This window comes from Eulemur rufifrons, chromosome 29 (genome assembly GCF_041146395.1).
Source record: "Eulemur rufifrons isolate Redbay chromosome 29, OSU_ERuf_1, whole genome shotgun sequence".
In the NCBI taxonomy this organism is placed as follows: Eukaryota; Metazoa; Chordata; class Mammalia; order Primates; family Lemuridae; genus Eulemur; species Eulemur rufifrons.
The window spans coordinates 63509345-63536573 of record NC_091011.1 but is presented as its reverse complement, the minus strand read 5'-3'; the positions used below and the strand labels follow the sequence as shown (position 1 = coordinate 63536573).

Here is a 27229-nt window from a genome sequence, read left to right as displayed (position 1 = left end):
CCTCACCGGTGAGAACCGGAGGGCGACGTTGTACCTGTTGTGTTGTGAGCCTTCACACACAACAAAAGGGTATGTATGGTAGGAGCGCCAAGTCTGTTAAATGTGAGTAAAACCCAGATTCTTTCTTAGGCTTATGATAATTAAAAAAATAGGACTGTGAAGGAAAAGACATTTTCTGAAGAACAAAAACTTGTTAAAATCATGTGAATCATAAGGATTGCTTAATTTCTGGTGGTGTTGCATTTTTTTTTTTTTTGACTTGGCAAATTATTTTTCAGATCTTAAACTATTTACAGAAGAGATTTAATAGGCTGTTTCAACTGGGTTCCTATTCTTTCCCACTTGATTTTCTTCACTTTTTAATTTATATCTATGGATAGATATTTTCTATAGTATCTTATATGCTTTTTGGTATATTTATTGCACATCTGAAATGGGTCCTTCTTGGACTTTAAATTTTAAAAGTAACCTTTTTCTGTTTTGGATACAACTATAGCAAGAAATAATACAGATCTTCAAGTGAGCAACTCATTCAGTATCTCCTATAGAAGGTTAGAAATCTAAAAACTATGTTTTCCTTCTGAGTGTAAACCCATCTGTTCCCTAACAGCAGAAAAACTTAAATGAACAAAACCAGAGCAAATTGCCTATAATTTGTTTTTTAAATTGGAGCTTAGCCAGAAAGGTTTGTACGGACATCTTAGATTAGATGGAGGTTTGTTATACAGAGGGGATGATGTTTGCTGTGTCAATAAACAAGAACTCTTCATCCATCATTCTCCAGTCCAGATGTTTGTTCTTACTAAGATCTGACATTCTCACTTCCATCAGAAGGTACTGACATCCACTGGACAGGGTACTCCAAGATGTCTCCTGAAAGCAACACCCTGCTTGAAATAAGGCTTTTCCAGGGCTCTAATCACCATTCTGTTAAATTTCTCAATCTTGTAATGCCCCGAGGGCTTGCTCTTTCTCCAGATAATGGCTCTATCATTGCGTATACCCTGATTCTATCAGCATGTGTCATTGGCAAAATAGCTTTCTCTGCCAAAGCTTTCTGACCTTTTGCTCCATCTTGCTTTGTGCGCAGGAAAAGCCTGCTACCCAGAGTCAGAGTCAATCAGAGAATTGTTCATGTAGCACTCCGAACTTTACCCCTTACCCTTTTATCTTTCCTTTAAACTTTCGCCTCTAAATCTGCCAGCAAAACTGTGGCTTGTGGGAACCATGTCAACTTGTTTAGGTCAAAAGTTAGATCCTGTTTTAGAAGCTTTGCAAAGAGTGCTAGATTCATGGCATCGGTGTTCGCCAACTTTTTGGTTCATTTTATCCAGAAGAAAGGTCAGCTCATTACGTAAGACACTGATAATCAGGAAAAGCAAACAAGCAATACAAAACGAAAACTAAGTATTCTGCAAGGAAACGTTTTTATAAGGAGAATGCATTGAAACCCTACATGTATATTCCTTTCTGCTCTTCCCTTTGACATTTCCTTTTTCAAGCACAGCATTTTAGTTAATGGAGGAGCTACAAAGATCCTCTGGCTTTGTGGTTTACCCATTGCGCTAGCAGTCCCAGTAACTCCAGGGAAGCAGGGTTGCAGGCAAATGAAGAGAACCCAGAGCAAAGCGCACAGGTCCTGGGGCCAGGCTGCCTGCATTCACTTCAAGTATAGGGTGTGACTGTTCCCAGTCATCTTTCTGTGCATTTATAGGTATTCATTATCCATATCAATCTCTCTATATATTTTGAAATACATGCAGAATTTGTTTTAATCTCTTTCAAATCTTTCCATATTTGTGACCCTAATATTATAACCTGAGTCTTCACATCCATTCGGCCCACCCCCAGCAAGAAAAAGTTGATTTCAAGCCCTCTGGAGATACCATAAGCTTCTCCAGGGATCTGGACTCAAGGGAAAATACCCTGAGAGATACTGTCAGGTTCTAGATCTAGGGGTTCCATTCCCCTTGCTTTCCTACTAAATTATGTCATCTCTCCAACCTCATTTTTAGGCTTTTTTAATGGGGACTAAAAAGTCCCTTTCCCCAAAGTGTTAAGATGTAGGGTGAAGGTATCTGACCTTGTTGCTAACTTTGGCAACTCAAAGTTATAAAATGTTGGTGCATCTTTTAGGGTGTTAAGGTCTGCACCATCTCTCCTTTGTGCCTGTAGTGGCTGAACTCTGGGATAGGGACATTTGGAAATTGGGGGGAGGGGAGAATTTTGGGTCATCACCATGGTGGGGCCGTTGCTGTAGGCACTTGGTGTGCAAGAGCCAAGGATGAACATCTCACAGTGCTTAAGGCAGGCTCTCAGAGAATGCTCGGGCGTCTGGCACCCTGTGGGGGAAACTTGTTACTCACTAAGCACCCGGAGAGAATGAGAATGATTTGTGTTACCAGTGTGGGATTCCCTTCACCAGCCACAGGACCTTGTGCATGCAGGGTGGCAGTAGGGGCAAGGCCAATGTGGTCTGGCAGGGCAGGGACAGAGATGCAGATGCAGACCAGGCTCAGGGTTCTGTGCGTTCTGGAACACATTTGCGAATGGAAACAGGAGGATGAGAACTTGAAGGGACTGGGTCCACGGATCAGTAGGGACAAGAAGAGGTATCATCCAAAATTAGGTGGAACTATGGGAAAAGAACATAAATTCTTTTCTCCAATTATGTAACTAATTGCCAAATATATTTTCAGTTGAAATGGTTTGTGAGAAGGGCACAAATTTTTCTTGTGCCATCTAGCTAACAATATGCTTATAGAAATACTTAGGTCATACCTAAGTATTCTCCTTATGGAAAAAAAATGTAGTTATGCAAAAGACAAATGAGTTGAGCCTCCAACTTACAGATTGTTGAATGTTCCCATTGTCCAGGCGGGTTGGGGCTGTTGGCCGATCGTGCCAAGTCTGAACAAGCCCACCACTGTGCTCGGGTGGAGAGAGAATCTCATCCACCCACCGCGAACGTGCTGGAGAAAACAGCCTGGAGCTCTGCATTGTGCCCCCAAGGAGTCAGAAGGTCACATGAGGAATCTTTCTGTTGATTCATAGATAGCAAAGGGAGGGTCAACTTCCATTTGGGGCCTCTGGCTCTTTTGGGACAGGCTAATGTCTCTAAACCCAGGCAAACTGGGTTTAGAAATGTGGGCTTAGATGAGAGGCTCTGGGTAGTGGCCATTTCCCCATCATGCTTGCTTCTCATTTCATACGCCTTTAGTAGAAAAACACAGCACATTCCCTTGCCCACACGTTAATCTTTAGAATGCCTGTGTTCTTTTCTCAGGTTGGGATTTCTTTCACAATCACCTACCTTATTCTTTATTTCCTTTGTGACTCAGGAAATCAGACTTTGATTCTTTAGAGAACCATAAATACTATTGTTAATAGAGAGAAGTCTTGTCTTATATAATCCCAGTAACAGAATCTGTGTCCCCAGAAGTGATAGGCTGTACCAGACATGGGCAAACAGCCCCTGCCCATGTTGGTAAATAAAGTTTTATATTCACTTGTTTATGTACTATCCATGGCTACTCACAGTGCCACAGTTAAGTAATCACGATAGAGACAGATGGCCCACAAAGCCTAAATGTTTACTATTTGAACCTTTACATAAAAAGTTTGCCACCCCTGGGCTAGACAGGCAGCGCATTTCTGCAGGTGAAATCATATTCTTCCTCCAACTTTCATTCTAAAATTGAAGTTATATTACTGAGGCTGAAAGGGGGAAGGGATAGGAGAGAATGTCAGAAAAAAGGAAGTCACGCGTGAGAGAGAAAAATTAAGTTTCCTTTGCTTTTCGTACAATGGAAATGCCTAGGTAAAGTAGCAGTTAACCTTTTGGCACCGTAGCAAATCCTGGAGTCCTGTATTGCTTTGAGGCAAGGTATGTGGCAGAAGAGAACCCTGTTACCCGATTATTCTTAGGATGCACCAGTTTCTCTGACCCAAAGCACACTTAGGTTTCCAAGGGAAAGGTGGATAAATCGACGCAGCACTGAGTGAGTGACCAGTGGTGCACAGTGGGGAGTAAACATGGTGGAGAATGACTGACGAATGACAGGCGCTTGCAGGCTATCTGGGGAAATGGGGTACTTTAACAGGATAGCAGAGAGCAGGAAACCAGTGGTGCAGATGTTTGTGGTTGTCAGAAGAGGGCAAGATGAGTAGGAACTGGAGTCGTTAGGGAAGGTTTCATGGAAAAGTTCAGATCTAGTGGCCATTTACAGAAAATCACTTTCAGGAATGTCATGTGCATATTCTTAATTTTCTCCTTGGAGCAAACGGCCTATGGGGGTAAATATCTCCATTTCACAGTTGACAAATCTCAGACTCAGAGAGGTTAAGTGACTTGCCCAAAGATATACCCCGAGTGAGGAAGAGCTGGGCTCTGAAACCAGGCCGGTGTGGCCCAGTGTCCTTGCTCATTCCACAGGCATGCTGGGTCCTCACTGACAGCTGGTATTTAGAGAGGAAATTATTGTCCGCATTAAAGGACAGTAAGGACAGCATGTAGCAGCAAGGCTATGGGAGGTACCCTCAAGAAAACAGTCTTCGCTGGAGAGTCACGGGGAGATTTGGTTTCACCAAATCGTGCAAAGCCTTAAAGGGCAGGCCATTGAGGGAGGACTTCGTTCAATGGGCAGAGGAAGTGTGGAGGAGGAGAGGGAAGGATATAAACCAAGCAGGAAAGTTAGGTCTGTCTGATAAATAGGTACAGAGACTGTTCTCCATTCTGGCATCTGCTAATATTTCCCTCTGGGCCTCCACAGCTTTAACATTGGTGCAATATCCTTTATTTATCTACCTCTTAGGAATCATGTTTTAAAGGATACAACTTAGTAAAAATAGAGGAAACTTTATTGGCCACAGAACAGAGAGTATATTTATAGATGAAAATAGAATTCTTACGGCTTATTAAAATGATTGTCTCATTTTTAAAATGCTATTCTTCATCTTCATGATTTGTTCATCTTAAAGATCAGGCAACAACTTTTGCTAGAGAAACTTTCCAAGAGAAAGTTTTTGATTCTCTGCCACATAATCCCATTTCTTCGAGCAACACCATGTCTCCAGGTCATTTGGACTCTGATCCCTTTCGTGTAAGAGAGGAGAAACCCCGCTGGACCTTGTCAGCTACAGCCTGCATTGTTGGTTTGTAGTTTTTTAGATCCTGGTGTGTGTGAGAGTTGATTGGAGAATCCCCTACAATAGTGTTAGTGTCCGTGAAGTTTTAAATTGTCCAGTGTGAACTGACCTTTCTGCTTCATCCACGTGAGTGTTGGAGTTTCACTGAAAATATTCTTTGGGGGTCTTTTATTATTTATTATATAAGGTTGTAAAAGTGGGCCTTCTGGTACTTGCCTCCCAGGTAACCCTAAGAGAAGCAATTCTGGAAATTCAGTAGGCAAGGAAGGAAGAACACGTCCATAGGAGCTTTAGCAGTTCGCAGCTTCAGTTTGAAATCAAAACCTGATACATTTTAGAATAGTCATTTGGCGCTTTTCCAGAGAGAACTCAGGTCTGACTTTTTCAGTGATAAAACTGCAATCCAGTCATCTGTGGAGTTTGACAATTCACTTTTCAGTTAGGGGAAAGGAATGTTTCAGCTGAACTGGCTGCTGTCTTCTAGAGAGAGCTGAAGTTGGAATTCTTGCCCAGACTAAACTCCCTTGGCCAGATAAGGAGGGAAGCCTTATCTGCCTTTTAAGTGCTGCAGTGTTGAGCTGGTGTTTTGCCCTGAAAGATGCCTGTGATGTAACTGAGAGCAAGACATGCCTTTAGAATGAAATAAAAAGTATCTATCGGAGAAATTAAAATGTTTATGGATACATCCCTTGCCCCAAGCATGAATCCAGTGAAAACCTAGGACTGAACTGAAGCATATCTTTGTATCACCTATGGGAAAGAAATGGTTTTCTAAGCAAACCAAAAGCATGGGCAGCATCTGCCTTAGTTGTCTTAAGCCTAAGGGAGACGCGGGGTAAGTCGGCCCCCAAAGGTGGTTTATTGTGCCACCTTCTGAGAGGCCCTATGCGCCGTCCACTCTGACCACTGGCTGGAACCTGCAGGCTAGGAGCAAAGTAATCTCGTTTATTACAAATGGCATCATTTCTTCCTCTGTTACATAGGTCCTTAGGTTTGTGCATCAGCCTACATTGGTAAACTTCCAAAGTCGTGATTCTGCCCCAGCGCCACGCTTTGAAGGTGCAAGCACGCTGTCTCCTCTCTCTTTCACTCACATACACACTCTAACGTATGAAAGGAAGGCAGAAACAGCTGGGAAAATAAGTCAGTATTCCTCAAAATGGTGTCTGGTAACCCTGAACGAGCATCTCCCAGGAACTTGTTAGAAATGCAAATTCTCGGCCCCACTCAGGCCTACTGAATCAGAATGGGGGGGTGGAAGAGTGGGGACCCAGCAGTGGTGTTTCATGAGCCCTCCAGGTGACTGTGATGCACACCCAAGTTTGAGAGTCTAGGGCACAGGTGACATTTAGCTTTCTGGAAGATGACTGAATTTTACTAAGTGATACAAAAATCTATTCCCAAAATCTAAACAACATAAACTTTTCAAGTATAGCATTAACTAAGTTATTCCTGTTCTGACCTCAGAAATTGATGAAAGTAATGGTTTTCCCAAGCCTTTCTCATCATTTCTCTGGGGTATTACCAGGTATTCCACTAAGAAAAGATCCCATGGTGAAATGAGTTGAGCATACAACTGGCAAAAACAATGTGAAATAAGGTTTTTCCTGCAGAACTCCTCAGTCTTTAATATGCTAATATTTGGGGGGGGAGGGAGTGTTTTATTTTGAGACAGAATCTCACTCTGTTGCCCCAGGTACAGTAGAGTGGCATCATCGTAGCTCACTGCAACCTCAAATTCCTGGGCTCAAGCAATCCTCCTGCCTCAGTCTCCTCCTGAGTAGCTGGGACTATACAGGCACACGCTACAACACCTTTTGTAGAGACAGGGTCTTGCTCTTGATCAGGCTGGTCTGGAACTCCTGAGCTCAAGCGATCCTCCCACCTTAGCCTCCCAGAGTGCTAGGATTACAGGTGTGAACCACTGCCGGGCCCTGATACTTGTTTTTAATCTTCAAGAGGGGGATATAGAATTCCCCAAATTAACCTTAATCATGGGTCCGTCCCTTTTTTCAAGGAACATGTCATAGAACTAATGATCTAGGGATCACAATTAAAGTTATCCACAATTTGCCTAAGCTGCTTCCTGATTCAGTATGGGAATGTTCCCCCAAACACAGGAAAAATGAAACATACCTCAAGTGCCTAGAAAGAAATAATGTTTACCAAAAAAAAAAAAAAAACACCCAAGTTTTAGTTTTGAAATCCTAAGGATTAGTTTAGAAAACCCCAGGTACCAAGGAAACTTACGTTTTAAAATCCTAAAGGTTGAGCGATGAAATATTCTGAACTTAAGATTTTTCAATAATCATGATATTTTGGCACATAAACATGCACTTTTTTTCTGCCTTTATCCAAATGGAAATGTGATCAAGCAACACCCTGGCAGGAGACCACCAGACACTTGTAGGGACATAGAAAGCAGTAATAAAAACTATTTATTAAATGCTTACTGTAGACCAGATGTTCTTTTAAGCAATTTATAATTATTATTTTATCCTGAAAACAATCTTAGGAGGTAGGTGTAATCATTACCCCCTTACAAATGTGGAAGCCATGCCTTGGTTTCCTGATTGCCCAGGGTCACAGAGCTGGTCTGTGGGGAAGGCGGGAGTTACACCCTCCGTCCACAGCTTGTGCTCTTAACCATGATGCTGACCTCAGACTCGCCACTCGAGAACGTGGAACATAGTTGGCCACCAAAGGTAATCAAAAGATAAACGGCAATGCGAGATAGGGTGTTGCGAGGGTCAAATGAGTGGGACGCGCCACAAACACATCTCTGTGTGTTGAGGATGGAGGTGTCGTGAGCAGCTCTCAGGACCATCAGTATAACTAGTTCTGGAAGATGTTCCATTAGAAAGTCTTCCAGAGGCCAATCACAGCTATTGTTCCAAGAAAATTTTATAAAGGTATCTGAGATTATGAATCTGTTCTGCTTTGCCACAGTTGACATTGCATTTTAGGAGGATTATTTTCTTTTATAAAGGTATGTAATATGCCTCAACTATAATGAGGTTAGGGCCTCGTTTGGCAAACTATAGAACTCCAATTGCAAGTTAACCCTGTGCCCCATGCTGAGACAGGAAAAATGGCTTACGACATGTCCCTGCCCAGAGTACACAGTCTAGTTAGGGAAGTAAGATTTTAATTTATTTATCCCCATCTTTTCCCAGAATGGATGTAAGGCCAGCGATAAGATGTGTGTACAGGCCTTTTGTTACTCAAACACTATACAAATACTGTGAAATGTCAGGTGTTGACATAAAAGTGATTTGGTCACCTGAGATTTGGGACTCTAAGCCAGGGTCAACAGCACAGACATTGTGATAAGTTATCTCAGCCACAGCTATTGGCCAAGAACACTGACTTTTACCCCATACCATGCATGATTTTTACCTCTGTGCCATTTGGCTCTGCATAAGATGTCAAACCTACTGGGCCCAGGAGAGGTCAAGATTGAATGGCTCCCAAGATCCCTCCTGACATGTTATGAGCCTGTGCCTGTAGTGCTGGGAGTGGTTACCACAATGGCAGACACCCACAGATGAGATTATACTTAGTTGACAGTCTTTCAACAGGATACTTAGAATTCCTGTAACTTCTTTTGGATTTAGTTTTCTTTTGACTGTTTATTGTGTTTCACTAAGTATTCACACTGTTCCTCAGTGATGAGATACGATCAGTTATGTTAGGAGCTGCTCGTTTATGGTGCATCTTATGCCAGATGGCTGATGTCATCAGGATGTAACCTGAATTGTCTGTGCTGACATGATCTGTGGGGAAATCAGAGTAAAGGGGAGGCAGAGGCAGGACCAAGGTTAAGCGCACAGACTCTGGGGGTGGAAAGTGCTGAATCTGAATCCTGGCTTGGCCTTTTCCTTGCTGTGAGACTTCGGGCATATTACACAATCTCTCTGTGCCTCACCTATCCCACAGGGTTAATGTGAGGTTTAAATGAGATGCATGTAAAACATTTCTGCAATGCCTGTCACATGGTAAGTATTCAATAAGTGTTAGCTGTGAATGTTTAAATGATTATGATTAAGAATGGGTTAGCAAGAGTTGAGGTCATGCATATGCTGGAGGAAGCTGCCACAGTCTCTACAGGAGCTGTTGTTTAAGTGTCACTGATGGTTGACATCTTCTTATTTTAACAGCAAATGAGGATTCTAAAGGCCAAATCTTGTCTCGGAGGTTCATGATCAAGTAGATCAACTTGCATTTCTGTTTCCCTTCTAGCCTGTGACTGTGACCCCAGGGGCATTGAGACGCCACAGTGTGACCAGTCGACAGGCCAGTGTGTCTGTGTGGAGGGTGTCGAGGGTCCACGCTGTGACAAGTGCACGCGAGGGTACTCAGGGGTCTTCCCTGACTGCACCCCCTGCCACCAGTGCTTTGCTCTCTGGGATGTGATCATTGCCGAGCTGACCAACAGGACCCACAGATTCCTGGAGAAAGCCAAGGCCTTAAAGATCAGTGGTGTGATTGGGCCTTACCGAGAGACTATGGACTCGGTAGAGAAGAAAGTCAGCGAGATAAAAGACATCCTGGCACAGAGCCCAGCAGCAGAGCCACTGAAAAACATTGGGAATCTCTTTGAGGAAGCAGAGTAAGTAGTCAATGAGCTGGAGTAACAACTCACAGTATTTTTTTCAACTTTATGAATAGTTTCCTGGCATGGTGCTCCCATCAGAAGGTCTGGGTAGTCCTGTGAGTGAAAACAGATTCTGGGCCATTTATTTTCCAGCATCTTGACTCTGGGCATTTGGGTGAGTGAATGTTGGCACATCAGTGGGAACCAGAATTCTGCAGTATAGAATGTGTGTTATACTCAGTGGCCATTCTCTGGGTTATCATCTCTCTGAGTGGAGAGTGTTTATTTTGTCACTGGAAGCCAAGAGAATTGACCTGAGTGATGCCGAACTTCTCAGGGATCATTTTTCTACCCTTTTTCCCAGCCTCATCTCTCCTGCCCCCAAACATACCTTTGAAAAAAAGGACTCCCCAAAACAGCACAGTAAGACCTAAGAGCTGAAGGACAAAACAGGAAAGGGTATGAAGCATTTATTTCCCCAGCAGGTTTTTTATTGCTGACTCACCATCTAGGCCTGAGTGAGGGGGGTGCTTCACAGCTAAATCCTGTACACTGAGAAGGTGATTTTACATTGTGAAATTACAGTAACATTTTTTGCATGTGATGGGAGTTTAATCAGCATCTTTAAGAAGGCAGGACTTTTCATCTCATGAATACATAAGAAGCAGGAGGAGAAGAGCTGACATTAGCTCAAGTGACTTGCAGGTCTTTCCTATAACTTCTAAATTTAAAATAACTGGTCCCTTGATTTCAAGCCTCAGGTTTTGTGCCAAAGACCATGTGGTTAACCAGGATGTTAGGAAATGTCAATGCATGTAATGAAACATTTTACCTCGTTAAAAAGACTAAGCCTCCTAATGTGCAGCAATCACAAGTTTTGGAAGGCCGTGGTATAAGTGCAAGCCCATTTAGAAAACCATTCTTGGCTGGGTCTCGTGCACCTCTGGGAGAAGGAAAAAATCTGGTGTCCTTTGAGAGCCTGCCAGAGGAGAGATTACATTCCTGAAACGGCTCTGTTTCTACCCTGACTATCCAATTAACTAAATAGATTGTAATAAACTCAGGAAAACTAGTTTTGTTAATCTTTTCAACACACTATGTGAGGAGGCATGTTTAAGGACCCAAAATGGCCTTATTTTTTTAAAAAAAAAATGTTAGATTTGACTGTTTTAAAAATTGTAACATTTTATGCAACCTGAGAAGAATGGAAAACTTTCTGTGAATCACGTGATTAATAAAAGCAAAGCACTGGAAAAAAGAAACTATATTATCCTCAGGAAAAAAGTCATTGCGTTTATAAAATGTAATTTACTCTACCAAATCAAATGATCCCTTCAAGTACTTTTTCTTTGAGTTGGGTTATGGTTTGGAGATTTGAAGGTACGGAACAAAATGCAGTTGAGTTTAGATTTCAAATGAAATATTGTAAAAGCTAAATGTTTATCATATATCATTCTCAGTAGGTACTGCCTCCTTATAAAAAATAAAAGGGTTGTTTATTGGTGGAAGAAGGAGGCTTCTTTGGAACCTTGCTTAAGAGGGGAATGCATGAAAAGGTGATTTGGGTGGTTCCTATTGTCTTCGTAGTAGGGCTATAGGCTTCCTCTCTGCATGTTCTATCTTGAAGGAGACCCCTGAGGCTCTGAGGAGAATGTTTTTGGCAGCTGGCTGTGAGGCATAATTCTACAGTGGAGTCAGTTATGTCTTTTGAGTTTTCACAATTGTAAGATGCTTGTGCATGGAGCTGGAACTCCACACTCTGACCTATGTTCATGTTAGAGCAGAGATTTGGACTCCCTCAAATGGCCTATCTTCCACACACAGTCAAGTGGTACTTTTGTCTTTTACTTCAAAATCTTTGAAAAAAGAAAAATTGTTAGATTTAATATAATCTTTTATGACAAGGAGAATAAAACTTAGTACTTAGAGATGGATTGTTACAAATAACTTAATTGGTTTGAAATTACAGAATATTAATAGATAAAATATTAGTAGAGATATAAAAATGAAACTTCATTTATTTATTTATTTATTTATTTTGAGACAAAGTCTCTGTTGCCCAGGCTAGACTGCCATGGCGTCAGCCTAGCTCACAGCAACCTCAAACTCCTGGGCTCAAACAATCCTCCTGCCTCAGCCTCCTGAGTAGCTGGGACTACAGGCATGCACCACCATGCCCAGCTAATTTTTTCTATATATTTTTAGTTATCCAGCTAATTTCTTTCTATGTTTAGTAGAGACAGGGTCTCGCTCTTGCTCAGGCTGGTCTCGAACTCCTGACCTCGAGCGATCCTCCCACCTTGGCCTCACAGAGTGCTAAGATTACAGGTGTGAGCCACTGTGCCCGGCCCCTAAAAATAAAACTTTAAAATTCCCCTTTGGTTTATTTTACATAGGTAAGCTTACCTTCTCTTTACAGAAAACTAACCAAAGATGTTACAGAAAAGATGGCTGAAGTAGAAGTGAAATTATCTGACACAGCTTCCCAGAGCAACAGCACAGCCAAAGAACTGGATTCTCTACAGACAGAAGCAGAAAGCCTGGACAACACTGTGAAAGAACTTGCTGAACAATTGGAATTTATCAAAAACTCAGATATTCGGGGTGAGCATTTTTTGTGCAAATACTCAGTCCTGGACAATGGACTTAACCATCTGTCTAACGTTTTAATATAGCAGTTTCAGAAAAAAATTAAGTGCTTTCTAATAATTTTAAAACTTTTGCTCATTGAGTCTCTGGCACAAATGAGGATTAAAGTTCCCCATTTTACAAATGTGGGACTTGGGGCACAGAGAAACTAAGAGACACAGCAAAGGTCCTACAGAGTGAGTGGCAGTAGTTATTAGAACAGTGTCCATTCCTGATTTTTCCAGTTAGTGGTTTAACTAACTCTCTGGCCTTTTCTTGGAAAGAAGTAGTTAAGTTATTAAGTTGATACTTCAGCAAATCCTTTTACATTCAAGAATGTTGCTTAGTCTGGAAATAACTTTTGCAAATCCTTCATTTATTAACACTGTAGGCTACAAAGGACCCTCCCCCAAAAGCAAAAGAAAGTAGAAATATGTTAGATCATGCTATCCATCCTGTTTTATCCATGACTGCTTTTTTTCCCCACTAAGTTCCTAAAGCCAAAACATGTCACAATGTTTTTAAATAATACAGTCGTCCCTCATTCTCCATGGGGGGATTGGTTCCAGGACCCAGGATGGATACCAAAATCCACAAATGCTCAAGTTCCTTATAAAAATTGGTGTAGTGTTTGCATATAACCTGGGCACATCCTCCATATACTTTTAAATCATCTCTAGATTACTTATAATACCTAATACAATGTAAATGCTATGTAAAATAGTATACTATTTAGGGAATAATGACAAGAAAAAGTCTGTATATGTTCAGTACAGACACGGCCATCCATTTTTTTTTTTTTTCCTAAATATTTTCCATCCAGGGTTGGTTGAATCCATGGATGTGGAGCCCACGTATACAGAGGGCTGACTATACTAGTCACTGAGTGGATCTGCATACATGCCTGAGAAAAGGGGAAGAATCATCTGGGCATATAATCTACAGGCTGCCTGACATCAGCTATTTAAAAAGAACTGGATGTTTGTGCATGGAAAAAGCATGTGCATGATAGACTTAATTTTTCATTTTTTACCCAGGTGTTTGGCATCCTCCAGAGCAAGACTAGGTGCTAATGGGACAAAATATATTCATTGGTCATGAGAAGAAAACTAGACTTCTTCATAAATATTCTCTTTCTTGAATTTTATAGTAAATTTAGGGCCAGAATACACCAAATATGGACCTTGCTTGGTGAGGAAATCTGGTACAGTGAGATTAACTGTGGGCAATTTCATTTCCTGCCCTAGGCGCCTTGGATAGCATTACCAAGTATTTCCAGATGTCTCTTGAGGCAGAGGAGAGGGTTAATGCCTCCACTACAGAACCCAACAACACCGTGGAGCAGTCAGTTCTCACTAGAGACAGAGTAGAAGACTTGATGTTGGAGCGAGAGTCCCAGTTCAGGGAAAAACAAGAGGAACAGGCACGCCTTCTTGATGAACTGGCAGGCAAACTACAAAGCCTGGACCTTTCAGCTGCTGCCGAAATGGTAAGGTTTGGGGGTTTGGCCTCACTTTGTGGGGAAAAAAGCACCCTACTTTGTCTTTAATGTTGTTCAGTTTGCAAATGAATCAGCAGGAATGAAACTCCCAGGTTCAGGTCTCTGGGCCATGGTATGGGGTATCCACGACCAAGCCCAGATTAAAAGCATGTAGGTTCCCAGCCTTTCCCCTTGCAGCTGTTTGTGCTACACAACCAAAGAATCATGACTACTTTCCCATTCAGTTGTATCAACTCGGTGCCATCTTATTGCAACTTGACCCTTTTTATACAACTGTGGACATGGGACTTTTTTTTTTCTGATCTAAAGTGCAAAATCTATCTCAGAGGGAGGAATTCAGAATAATTCTAGAAGGGACTTCCTAAAAAAAATTAAAGGGAATAAAAGAATTTTTTTTTCATGGGTGTTAGATGAAATGTTCCTTTGTTCTAGGGACTTTACCTGGTGAAGATTAACCCTGAACCAGCCTAGAAAGTAGATCCCTTTCCCAGAAGCTTTTAAAAAGTAACTCTGGAGCCAAATGAAATTGTGCATTTAATGAAACTCAGGCAGGCGGCCAAAAAAGCCAAACTGAGCCTGTTTCTTCCCCCTGCTTCCTTACTGTTTTTCATGGAAGGATACCTATCTGAGAGAATTTGGAGGGTATTGTGTATAGACTAAGGCTTGCATGGTCTTAGCACCTTCCCACTTTTACTGTTCCTCTGTTTCTAGGCTAAGACTGTGTAGTTCAGACTTCATTACAGCCTTTCTTAGTGAGACTCCCCCACTCCTCACCCTCGCTTTCTCTGAAATAGACAGAAACACACTGTATTGTATTGTCACCAATTTTATTGATGCCTGAAAGGTTTTATATTCATTATCTTACGAAACTTTTCACCATCTAGTGGGAATGAGGAGTAAGATCTCCTGTCACCATTATATTATAAAAGAAAATGAAGGCCTAGAGCAATGTGTAAATTGCACCTACCAGTAGACAGAGTTGTTATATATGGGCATGAAATGCCAATTCTCTCAGTCTTTCCTTTCAGTATCGATTTCTTCCTTACAAATTTTAATATAAAACCAGTTATCACAAATAAAATCTCCATGAACTACAATGAGAAGCAGCTGAGCACACTAGGGGATTTCTGCTTTGCAACAGGAGGCGTGTTAGGAGTGGGTGGCAGGTGGGCAGGGTTCCTCTGGCCTTACATATGTGTGCCCGTCTCTGTGGCTCCTTCCCTACCAGCGGCACACTACCTAGGGATTAGCCGGCTTCTTCACTTCTCTTACTGTGTTTTTGTCTTTGTTAATTATCCTACAAGAACTCTCTCCATAGGTTCCGTTCTGCCATTTCTTTGTGTAGAGATAAATTTTTGTTCTTTTGTGTTTTTTTAAGTACTTAGAGTTCTCTTTATCTTTGGGGATGTTTAGCTTAGACCCATGCTGTTTTTTTCATGTGTGTCCTGTCTGCTGAAACAAAACAGATCTTCTAGTGTGCTGTCAGATTGTTTTTAGAAAGTATCCCTGAGGTTTTACATTTCTCTTCTTGGTTAAGACTCATGTTCTTCTATAACATGCAGAATAAACTTGACATATACTGTAAACCAGATACATGAAAGGATTTTTTAAATTATAATTTGAAATGTAATGGGATTATAATTATCTTAAAATTATTAGGGTAAAGAGTTGATTGTAAAACTACCGTTTTGTTGTGTTTTGTTTTTTACTTCTTAAAAACAATACTTTCCTCTTTTCAGTATGAACATCTTCCATAAAAGAACTGCTGTAAATACAATTTCTTCCTCTTCAGCCTTTTCCATCATATAGCACACTTGTACTTTCTCGAACTCCTGACCTAATTTTTTTTTTTTTTTTTGAGACAGAGTCTCACTTTGTTGCCCAGGCTGGAGTGAGTGCCGTGGTGTCAGCCTAGCTCACAGCAACCTCAAACTCCTGGGCTCAAGGGATCCTCCTGCCTCAGCCTCCCGAGTAGCTGGGACTACAGGCATGCGCCACTATGCCCGGCTAATTTTTCTATATATATATTTTTAGTTGTCCATATAATTTCTTTCTATTTTTAGTAGAGACGGGGTCTCGCTCTTGCTCAGGCTGGTCTCGAACTCCTGACCTTGAGCGATCCACCCGCCTCGGCCTCCCAGAGTGCTAGGATTACAGGCGTGAGCCACCGCGCCGGGCCACTTGTACTTTCTCAATTTGCATTTGTGTGCCATGACAAAGCAGTAATCTTTGGGAAGTTCTGGTAGGTTAAGAAAGGAGAACTCTATGCATGTCTGGTGGTGGGGGTGGTAATTTGGAAAAGCTACATCCACCTTTGTTCATACTGTTTTCTTTAACATGTGGAATTTTTTTCCACTTCCGCTGCTCAAATCCCACCAGCCAACAAATCCTTCCCAGCTACAACAACTGCATTCCTCTGCCGTCTCCCCTTTTTCTACTTTCCTTCATACTTAGTGCATCTGAACTATTCTTGGCTTACTTAGTGCGTCTGAACTATTCTTGGCTATTTTAGGTGAAGTGATCTTGTCTTCCTAACTAAATATGAAGTTACTAAGAGGCTACATCATAGGCCTTTTATGTCATCGTTTTTACCAGAGCAATCAACATGGTGCTGGGACCAAAGAAGGTTTGCAATGCCTATTTTTTTAAATCTAACTGATTAGGAAAAAATGGCAACATTCTTTGGCCAAATTCAACTTGATATAGTAGATAAGGTTTGTACCCTGGATAGAGCCCATATTGTATTTTAATTCATTTAGACAAAAGGTATTGATGAGCAGGTACAAACTTTCATGGTTTCCTTGGAAATAAGCAGGTTAGCTTATTCCTAAACCCTTTGCTCCTCTCTCCATTCTGTCTCCTGAACACTGTTTTCACGCACCCTTGCTGAGGACCACCTACACTTCTCTAGGGCCACCCAGGGCCTGCACAGCTGTTATGCTGCAGCAGTCTCACTATCTTAACCATTGTGCCTGATCCTTGGCTTGTTGCAGACCTGTGGAACGCCTCCAGGGGCCTCGTGTTCTGAGACTGACTGTGGCGGCCCAAACTGCAGAACTGATGAAGGACAGAAGAAGTGTGGGGGGCCTGGCTGCAGTGGTCTAGTCACTGTTGCACACAGTGCCTGGCAGAAAGCCATGGACTTTGACCAAGATGTCCTGAGTGCCCTGGCTGAAGTGGAACAGCTCTCCAAGATGGTAATTCAGTGGACGGCCACAGTTTTTGTTACATTTGTTTGTTTGTTTTCAGCTATAGACTGGAGGATCTGAGAGGGAGAAGTTAATTCTAAATGCTGACTAAAATGAAGAGGGCATTTCATGATCAAATATGAACAATCAACTATGAAAGTTCATGGTTTTGTGAAGTCAAAGAAAGAGATGAGATTTTCTTCATATATAAAAGAATTTGCTTTCTTTTCCAGTCACAGGAGAATACACACATGCTTCAGAGCAAAAAGTTCAAATCTTAGACTGATAATTGAGATAACCAAGTTACGTGTGAGTCTAGGATTATAAACATTTCTAGCTGCACTACAAATATACTACACTACAAATGCACTACAAATATATTGAGCATTTACTCTTCTAAAGTAACACTTAACTCAAGTATTTATGTGGGTACCTCAAAGAAAGAGTAGGGAATGTTTTATAGGCCACCGAATATTTTAGAGGGGTTAAAAACCTGAAAAATTTTTAACTGCTAGCCCTATCTATATGAGAATACAGTATAGGAATCTATATACTGAATACTTTCAGGCTTTTGGGGAATACAGTACAATCAATATGTTGTTGAATGGGAGAAAGTTGTTTCCCAGAAACATGCTTCCAAATGCATAGTTTCTCGACATCATTTTTTGGGCCATTTCTAATATTCTGGTTTGCTTTAGAAAGAGTGAAAGTGTTCCACGAGTAATTTATTCTTACTATTTAGGTCTCTGAAGCAAAACTAAGGGCGGATGAGGCAAAACAGAATGCTCAAGAAGTTCTGTTGAGAACAAATGCTACCAAAGAAAAAGTGGATAAGAGCAATGAGGATCTGAGGAATCTCATCAAGCAAATCAGAAACTTTCTGACCCGTAAGAAATGTTTTCAATTTACTTTTAGACGTTATTCCTGCAAGATTCTCTGTTTGCTGAAATCTGCAGTTTAGATAAAATCAATTTCTGATAGGGTATTAAGTGACATTTCCAAATAGGAAAAATGTCCATGTTAAGAAATGTTTCTATTTCTTGAAGCTTATGTATGTGTATTAAGTAACCTTCTCCAATGTTATGCAAATACATACATACCTGATGGGATACCCAAGCAGCCAATCAAGAAGTCATTTACTGTGAGAACTGAATTTGTAATTTGTTAGAGATTACATGTAATGTCATTAGAATCTTAAAGAAGTAGAGTTTATTACTTTGGCATTGCCCTTAAATCTTTATAATTCTATTATTTATAGGATATTATACCCATAGGTAAACAGCTCTGTACCTTAAGTGTTTTGTAGAGAAAGAAAACCTCTAGAATTTGTGGTCCAGATCACAAGTGCTGCTCAACTTTCTCAAATATTATCAGTAAAGATGATTTTGGCTGTAAGTTACAGAAAACTGTCAATTGAAACAATCAAAAAAATGTTTATTATCTCACATAATATGAAGTCTAGTAGTAGGATAGCTTCATGGGTCTGGGACTCATGTACTCTTCATCTTTCTACTCTGCCATCTTAAGCATTTCAGCTTTGTTCTCAAGATAGCTCCTCATGGTTACAAGGTGGCTGCCAAATTCCAGACTTCACATAAAGACAAAATAATATCTAATGGAAGAAGAGACCACCTATTCCTCTGCTGTATCTTTTTAAAAGAGAGGAAACCTTCCCCAGAAGCCTTAAAGCAGTCATCCCCGTTAATATCATTAGCCAGAAATACATGCTCATGCATAAGTATCACTGGAAAATAGAATGTGAATATAGTAATTGGCAGACTAATCAAGATTTAATGCTGAGTTGTTCTTTTACCTGACCTTAGAAGAGGGAGGTGCCTGGAAAAAAAAAATCAGTATTCTGTAGGCAAGGAAAAAGGGAGAATGGCGGATAAGGAGTCAACAGTATTTACTAAGGATATCTTAGGGAATATCCTATGGAAGCCATCATTCAAGCACATATTTTCCTATGAATAAATCCTTTGGGGTCCATTTTTATGTTCAACAGTTTAAAACACATACAAACATAGCTTAAAAATGAATGAGGATCTGACATATCTCAAGTTTAACCTCTGTCATTTTTTTTTTTAGCCACCTTCCATACCGGACATTTGAAACTCCTTGTCTTCGTTGATAATTTCCTGAATCTAGATAATTTATAAGGAATATCAGCTCTCTGTATCTGCATTTACAATAGTTTCCTAGCTATTCTTCCAACCTTAATTAAAAGATTTTATGGCCTTTGAGTCCCAGCTTTAAACCCTGGCCTCTCTGGTTTTCCACAATCTGAACTATTCACTCTGCTAGACTTTGACATAACATGTTCTGCCCTTACTGTGTCTCCATCCAGAAATGTCCTTTCTTCTTTCAAATCCTACTACCCTTCAAATCCTGATCAGTTCCTCATATTCCATGAAGTCTTCCCCCCTACTCAAGCCTAAAACAAATGCTAGTAGTACTCACTGTCTGCAGCTGCTTTTGTGTGTGTAGGTTTCATCTCCTCACCTAAATGGATTATAAACTCTTTAAACAGGAAGTCGGTATCTCTTGATGTAAATCCACCAGCCAGTAGTAGATGGAGTAGATGACTAGTAAGTGATTGAAAGAGGGAACCATCTATGACCTTTCACCTCTTTAAGGGGACATCTTTGCTTTTCACAGAGGACAGTGCTGATTTGGACAGCATTGAAGCAGTTGCTAATGAAGTACTGAAAATGGAAATGCCTAGCACCCCACAGCAGTTGCAGAACTTGACAGAAGATATACGTGAACGTGTTGAAAGCCTTTCTCAAGTAGAGGTTATTCTACAGCAAAGTGCTGCTGACATTGCTAGAGCCGAGATGTTGTTAGAAGAAGCTAAAAGAGCCAGGTATCTAATGACATGACACCTAAGAGGCTTAAAGTAAGCCCTTTATGTATCTAATATGAAGTAAAAAAGTATTTCTCTAACCGATGAAATTTCTAAGAATGACCTGTACGAGTCTCTCCAGATCATTTCAAGAAGACTATTCTTTAAAAGAAGTGTTCTTTTCTGAGACAGAATTTTTTTCATATTCACAGACAACATATTATCTCATTCTTTTACTCAGCAAAAGTGCAACAGATGTTAAAGTCACTGCAGATATGGTAAAGGAAGCTCTGGAAGAAGCAGAAAAGGCTCAGATTGCAGCAGAGAAGGCAATTAAACAAGCAGATGAAGACATCCAAGGAACCCAGAACCTGCTAACTTCAGTAAGATATAACTGTTATTATATGGTATTATATGTAGGAGAAAACACCCACATATACTTTTTTTTTTTTTATCAGAAAAGTACATGTCATAGTTATCTATAAACAAAAATTCTTACAACTCAACATTAAAGGATTCCTTTAATTTAAATAAATCTAAACTACTCCCTTAGCACAGACGCTAAAAATGAATTGGAGATATGTTTTCAAGTGGGAGTGGGGAAAAGGATGCTGAAGACACTAGACCAGTAAGTCCCCTCTGATGTTCTCCCCACAAAAAGTCTAAGAAAGATAAACTCCTGTTCAGTAGTATGAAGTATAATGATTTCAAAATTAGGTTTTAAAAAAATGTCCTCATGTTATAAAGCAGCCCAAAAGCAACTTACATGGTTAAGACCAGTGTCTCAAGATTTTGGTGATCATTCCCAAAACTTTTACTATACAGTGATTTTACAAACCACTGGAGAGCAGTGAGTCTGCTTCCAATGCCCAATTCTAGAGGAACCTAATAGCCTATATAGCTAGGATAACCTGTTCAGAGACTACCAGATATTAAAGGTATGCATTAAGAAAAGAATTTTTCACAGGAATTTAGTGCTTTATTCTAAAAATCCTCTTAATCGCTTGAAATAAAAGAAATAATGCAATTATTTTTATTTCTCAAAAACCAGTTAAGTAATTTTTTTCCTTCCAATTTTAGGAAAGTTTGCTTTAAAAACAAATGAAAAGGACCAGGCACGGTGGCGCACACCTGTAATCCTAGCACTCTAGGAGGCTTAAGGCGGGAGGCTCACACTTGAGGTCAGGAGTTTGAAATCAGCCTTAGCAAGAGCGTCTCCCCCGTCTCTACTAAAGATAGAAAAAAAATTAGGTAACTACAAATGGAAAAAAATTAGCTGGATATGGTGGTGTACACCTATAGTCCCAGCTACGTGGGAGGCTGAGGGAGGAGGATCTCTTGAGCCCAAGAGTTTGAAGTTGCTGTGCACTAGGCTGACGCCATGGCATTCTAGCCTAGGCAACAAAGCAAGACTCTCACAAAAAAATAAAAACAAAAAATATTTTTTTTAAAATGAAGAAAATTGACTCCTCCAATTCCTATACATATTCTCAGATATAATTTAAAATTAGGTGTTCCCTGTACCCAACACTGTCAGCCTTCTCAGACCAACCCTCCTTATGTTTAAAACGTGGGAGATGATTTCTCAACATGCTTTACCTACCATTAGTTGATAGAAAACCTGTTTTTCCCCGTTTCACTGTACTCAGTGAAATGAAGCCGGACAGTTGTGGGGTGTTTTTTTTTTTTTTTTTTTTTTGACACAGAATCTCACTCTTTTGCCTGGGCTAGAGTGCCACGGCATCAGCCTAGCTCACAGCAACCTCAAACTCCTGGGCTCAACAATCCTCCTGCCTCAACCTCCTGAGTAGCTCGGACTACAGGCATGCGCCACCATGCCCGGCTAATTTTGTCTATATATTTTTAGTTGTCCAGGTAATTTCTTTCTATTTTTAGTAGAGACAGGGTCTCATTCTTGCTCAACCTGGTCTCAAACTCCCGAGCTCAAACGATCCCCCCCCGCCCGGGCCTCCCAGAGTGCTAGGAATACAGGCATCAGCCACCATGCCTGGCCTGGACAGTTCTTAAACTATTTTTTCAAATTTCTCAATATGCTGTTACCATCTTAGTGAACTTTCAGTGACTTTTAAAAATCACTTTTGAAAGCCCGGTGTGGTAGTGTATTTGGGAAGCTGAGGTAGGAGAATCGCTTAGCCCAGGAGTTCGACGCTACAGTGAGCTGTGGTCCTGCCTGTGAACAGCCACTGCATTCCAACCTGGCAACACAGCAAGACACTATTTTGAAAAGCAAATTGGAACATAGTAAGTTATAGGTGAAATATTTAGCTTGATGATGCCAGTTAGTATAGTGGTTTTGTTACTCAGAGACCCTGGGGGGGCAGGAAGTGTTTTAGGTTAGTACAATAAGTAACAAAGAGAACCTCTAACTAAACTATGCTCTTGAAAGCTCTTAGGAAAAAATTCACTTCTCTTAAAATAACATCATCTAAGAATTATAATTACTCTAAGAACTTTAATGGGTAAACTTTGTGGTCCTTAGTTTTGAAATATTTACAAATTTTAGCATATGTCTATACTGACCCTATAACAGTATTGTTATTCAGAGTTGATTGTGTGGAATAGATTCATTCTTGATTATTTTAAATTAGTTCTCCTGTCATGGGCCTATTTACTTTGGCTAGCTTTTAAAAGTCAATGTTTATTGATTCTACTTTGAAAAGAGATCAAATGTGGATCCTTATCAGTTGGCCAGATGAGTTTTTTTTCTGTAAATGAGTATTTATAGCCTCCAGTTGTAACTTGCCCAGACCCTGTCACCTTTGCAATTCTGTAGAAACTTCAGAGTTTCAAAGAACATTCCTAGTCTCGTCTTCAAGTAATTAGCTGAAACTTCCACTACTACAGTTCAACCTACAGAATTGCTAGGAAAAACTAAAAAGGTGACTGGAAGTTGTAACTTCCCACAGCTGCTTATTTGTGAATGTTCTTTAGCCAAAGTTTGCAGGTTGTCTCAAAACATCAAGCTGCCTGGAGGTGGTTTTTACTGTCAACAGAGGAAAATTTTACAACCCTCTCAGCCTTAGATCATCATAATTACCAACAGAATAAAGTGAATATATGAGATGTAGCATAGACTAAAGTTAGGCACTTTGTGTAAGTCTTCTTGAAATATTTTCATTTTAGTAATTACTTCTTTTGTTCTAGAGCAAAATGGCACAGCATACTTTAAAATCTTCCTCCAAACTTGTACTCACAGTAATTTCTACCATTTCTTAAACTAATGGTTGCTGGATGACTGACACACTTTTAGATCGAGTCTGAAACAGCAGCTTCTGAGGAAACCTTGTTCAACGCCTCCCAGCGCATCAGCGAGCTGGAGAGGAATGTGGAAGAACTGAAGCGGAAGGCTGCTCAGAACTCTGGGGAGGCAGAATATATTGAAAAAGTAGTATATGCTGTCAAACAAAGTGCAGAAGATGTTAAGCAGGTAAGCAAATCTTTGTAACTTTTAAGAGCTATGTTGATAAAGGAGCAATCAGTCTCCTCCTTGCCTTCCTTAGAATCATTATAATAAGGTACATGGACCTAATAGGGCTATTCATCAGAAACATCCCAAATAATCTCTTTAAAGATTATTTCTAAAGATAGAGATGGAAAAGGATGGGAGTGGATATGGAAGTGTCCAATAAGTATGACCTAGACCCTCAAATCTAACTTGGGTAAGAGTTTAGAAGAATGAAATTAATTTAACTTAGGGGTAGAAGTCTTAAAACAGGCATATTGAGCTTTATTTCTGTACTATATGTCAATTAGGAAGATCTTCATGGCATATAGTAATTACTTGGCCACTTGAAAATACTTTAAAAGTGGAGTGGAAAAAACTTAGTTCATTACAGAGAACAGGCAGTGAGAAACTAAATCTTACCTCTTTCAGACTTGTTCTGAATTAACTACCTTTTGCTTCTCAATGGAAGGTACTGTATTTTGCAGAGAAAATCTCACACAACCCAAATTTTTAGCTAGAAACCAAGTAAATACTTTCAACACATGTTCAATTTCTAAATTTGTGGGGGCAAATGTTTATCTCAAAAGAGAATTTTTAAAACTTGGTAAAAGCAGGGGTTCAATTGCTAAATGACTTAATTTCTGTTTATAACTCTTTACTATTCAAAGTTTTCCTGGAAATTACTATAGCTTTTAGGCATTCTGTAGAGTAACTTCCCTACATCTATGGGTTGGGGAAGAAAACAAAACAATGAGAAAAGGTCACTGCCACAATATCAGGCAGCTGTCTTTTCTGTTGTAGTTTGTTCTGAGGGCACAGATCTCCCAAGTAGTCTGCTATTGCGCATTCTGCATAATGATGTTTTATTATAATCAAGAACAAAAATCCCTTACTTAAATTCTATAATGGCTACTGTTTGAAGTTTCTAAAAAGAATCATTTACAACTACCTTCCCAACCCCATACCCTATTTCTTTTCTCCTCACCCACTTTTTGCATACACTACTTCTTTCCTAAATCTTTTGTTCAATATGCCTTTTCCCTCTGATTTCATCAGGAAATCAATTCTTCAGAAATCCAAAATTAGTCAAGATCCAGATGGTCCTCCATTTCTTCAACATGGACTTTCCCTGATACCAGTCTGCTTTTGACAAAATCTACTTCACTTCTCTAACTCTTCATACAGTTATGGTATAACTTTTCTACAGAAGGGTGCTACTCAAAAAAGGAGGGCTTAGCCCTCGAGACTTGCTGCAACTCCAAAATTTTTTTGAAATGTTCTTTAAAATCATGTCAATTATGCATTCAGTTCCACTGTTTATTTCAAGATCATGTTTCAGTTATTTATTGAATAGCTTGATGAAGCCAAAGATCCTTGGCCCTTAATCCAGAATGTGCCATTTAAGTTAGTATCTATGTGATCGGAGCTTGCCACGATTATATTACTGCTCTTAATCACTGACACTAACATTATCAACTCTTCCTGTCTAAATGTGGAACTGCAGACTCTGGATGGTGAACTTGATGAAAAGTACAAGAAAGTAGAACATTTAATTGCCAAAAAAACAGAAGAGTCAGCTGATGCAAGGAGGAAAGCTGAAATGCTACAAAATGAAGCAAAAACACTTTTGGCTCAAGCAAACAGCAAGCTACAACTGCTGAAAGGTAGGCTGGGTCTTTTCACTTAGGCTCATTTTTTTTTTTTTTTTTAATAAAGGTAAAATATCCATAGAGTTTGAATCTATTCCCTTTGTCTTAAGTATTTAAAACAGCATTAAAGATTAGATTAGGTTTTGAGATCATCATAGTATAAATTGCTCACACTTTTTCTTTTTATCTTCCACAGATTTAGAAAGAAAATATGAGGACAATCAAAAATATTTAGAAGATAAAGCTCAAGAATTAGTGAGATTGGAAGGAGAAGTCCGTTCACTCCTAAAGGACATAAGCCAGAAAGTTGCTGTTTATAGCACTTGCTTGTAACAAAGGAGAAAGGGCTATAAAAATGGCTGAGGTGACCAAATAGCTACATTTTAAAAACTGACTTAATGATCTTCCAAGTAAAACTCATTACCTATTTAATGTTTTAATCACCAAATTTTGTATGAAGTTAAATAAAGTACAGTGCTTTTATATAAATATACTATAATCCTTACATTCATTGTTATATACTTTTACTGATTTAGTGTTCATGAATCCTTTTAACAAAGAATGTTATTTTCACTGTAAACATGCATTTAAACAAGTTTACTGCCTCCATGGAGACCCTAATTTCAGGTATGTCTAGAAACAATTACTCATCTGTTTGATAAGTTAACATCCTCTAAAAATCCATGTCCCCCACCCCCCAAATCACCTCACAATGGGGATTCCCAGGTTGAGCCTCAAGAAGAAGGATATATCCTATGCTACCTTTACTATTTCAATGGCTGCTTAGTTGCTCCAATCTCCAAAATTCCTTTAAATACTCCTTGGTCTAGGAACAAGAACAAAAAGCAACACTTTAGAAAATCAGGAGGATGAATTGTGGATTATAAGTATTACCACCTGGAATAGGACAGGGTTGCTGAGGGGAAGGTTTCAATTAAAGCAGGCCAGAGTTTATGGCCACTGCTCTCTCCTATTCAGCAATGCTACTAAAAAGCACAGAGTGATGCTGTAATGCTACAGTCCCCACCCCCTGGCCCACGGCATGTTAGAGACTGACCTGCAGAGCTCTTATCCCACCCCAATCTGTGGAAAAATTGTCTTCTAAGAAACTTAAGAGGGGGGCGGGGGCAGCAGGGACTGAGTGCAGGCCAGCGAAGCTTCATCTGTATTTGTAGCCGCTCTACCTCTGCCCCCACCCTCCCACTCCCAGTTAATGGAAAAATTGTAACCCGTCCCTGGATGGCCGCACATAACTAAAGATTCTCTGCTGTAATTTGTAGGTGAGGCCAAAACAACAATGTAACAATTGGTCCATAAGATAAAGAAAATTGCTGGAATGTAATTGCCAAGGCAATGTCAACTTTATAGCTAAACTGTTAGCTGGATAAAAGCCCAGCACCTAAGTGTTTTTTTTTACACATTCCTCTTAGAGCAAGACTATTCCATGGACTGCTTAACAACCACTCACACATCCAAGACAGCTGCATCTGAAGCTGGGCCTGGACAAAAATTATGTAAACAACCATAATGTAAACAATAAGGTGACTTACCTCTGGTTCCAAGGCAACTGTCATAGGTTAAGAATCCAAATAGCTAGCAAAATGGTCATACCTCATCATCTACTGGAACAATTATATTTTTTCCTTAGTATTTTACTTAATAATAGAAACCCTTTCTACTCCCCATTCCTTGTCAGCTAAACAACTAATCAGCTTAATGAACTGGACAATTAACCCCACCCTTTATAAGCCAAGAAAATAGTGAGAGCTTAATAGATGGCCCTAAGTGAACATTTAAAACTTGTTCTATTTATAGGACTTTACTCTCCACCCAGATATACCTGCATTCTCATATTGAATGTAAACACTTAAAGCTGCATTTATCATTTTGTCTCTATACCTAGGATTTCAAATTATACTTCACTATACTCTAGGAACTTTTTCTCTAAGAGTAGGGGACATGACTGAGGTTTAAATAAACTGGAATTTCACATGATATTGGGATTTTAGATTTTAAAAAAATACAGAGCACTTCCAATGATGGCAAGAAACACGTATCAGACCAACCCCTCCTGCTGATAAAACGTATTTTGTTCAGAGTTAAGAGACAGCGTAAAGGCACTGGAGAGCAAAAATAGGCAGGCAGAAAATAGAAGGGAGCTAACACTTAAAAAGAATAGCACTGGTTGAATGTCCCATTTTTAACAG

The 27229-nt window shown here is 40.0% G+C and overlaps 1 protein-coding gene across 1 annotated transcript in view; it reads left to right on the top strand.

Annotated features, from left to right (window-relative positions):
* Positions 1 to 25509, top strand: part of LAMB1 (laminin subunit beta 1) — a 69087-nt gene extending 43578 nt beyond the window's left edge. Inside the window, exons 25-34 of the mRNA XM_069461703.1 lie at positions 9391 to 9760; positions 12165 to 12349; positions 13621 to 13862; positions 16868 to 17071; positions 17805 to 17949; positions 19721 to 19928; positions 20149 to 20290; positions 23179 to 23355; positions 24878 to 25037; positions 25219 to 25509. Coding sequence (XP_069317804.1) covers positions 9391 to 9760; positions 12165 to 12349; positions 13621 to 13862; positions 16868 to 17071; positions 17805 to 17949; positions 19721 to 19928; positions 20149 to 20290; positions 23179 to 23355; positions 24878 to 25037; positions 25219 to 25355 — 1970 coding nt within the window. The 3' untranslated portion in view covers positions 25356 to 25509. The remainder of the gene's footprint in view (positions 1 to 9390; positions 9761 to 12164; positions 12350 to 13620; positions 13863 to 16867; positions 17072 to 17804; positions 17950 to 19720; positions 19929 to 20148; positions 20291 to 23178; positions 23356 to 24877; positions 25038 to 25218) is intronic.
* Positions 25510 to 27229: the final 1720 nt, after the last annotated feature.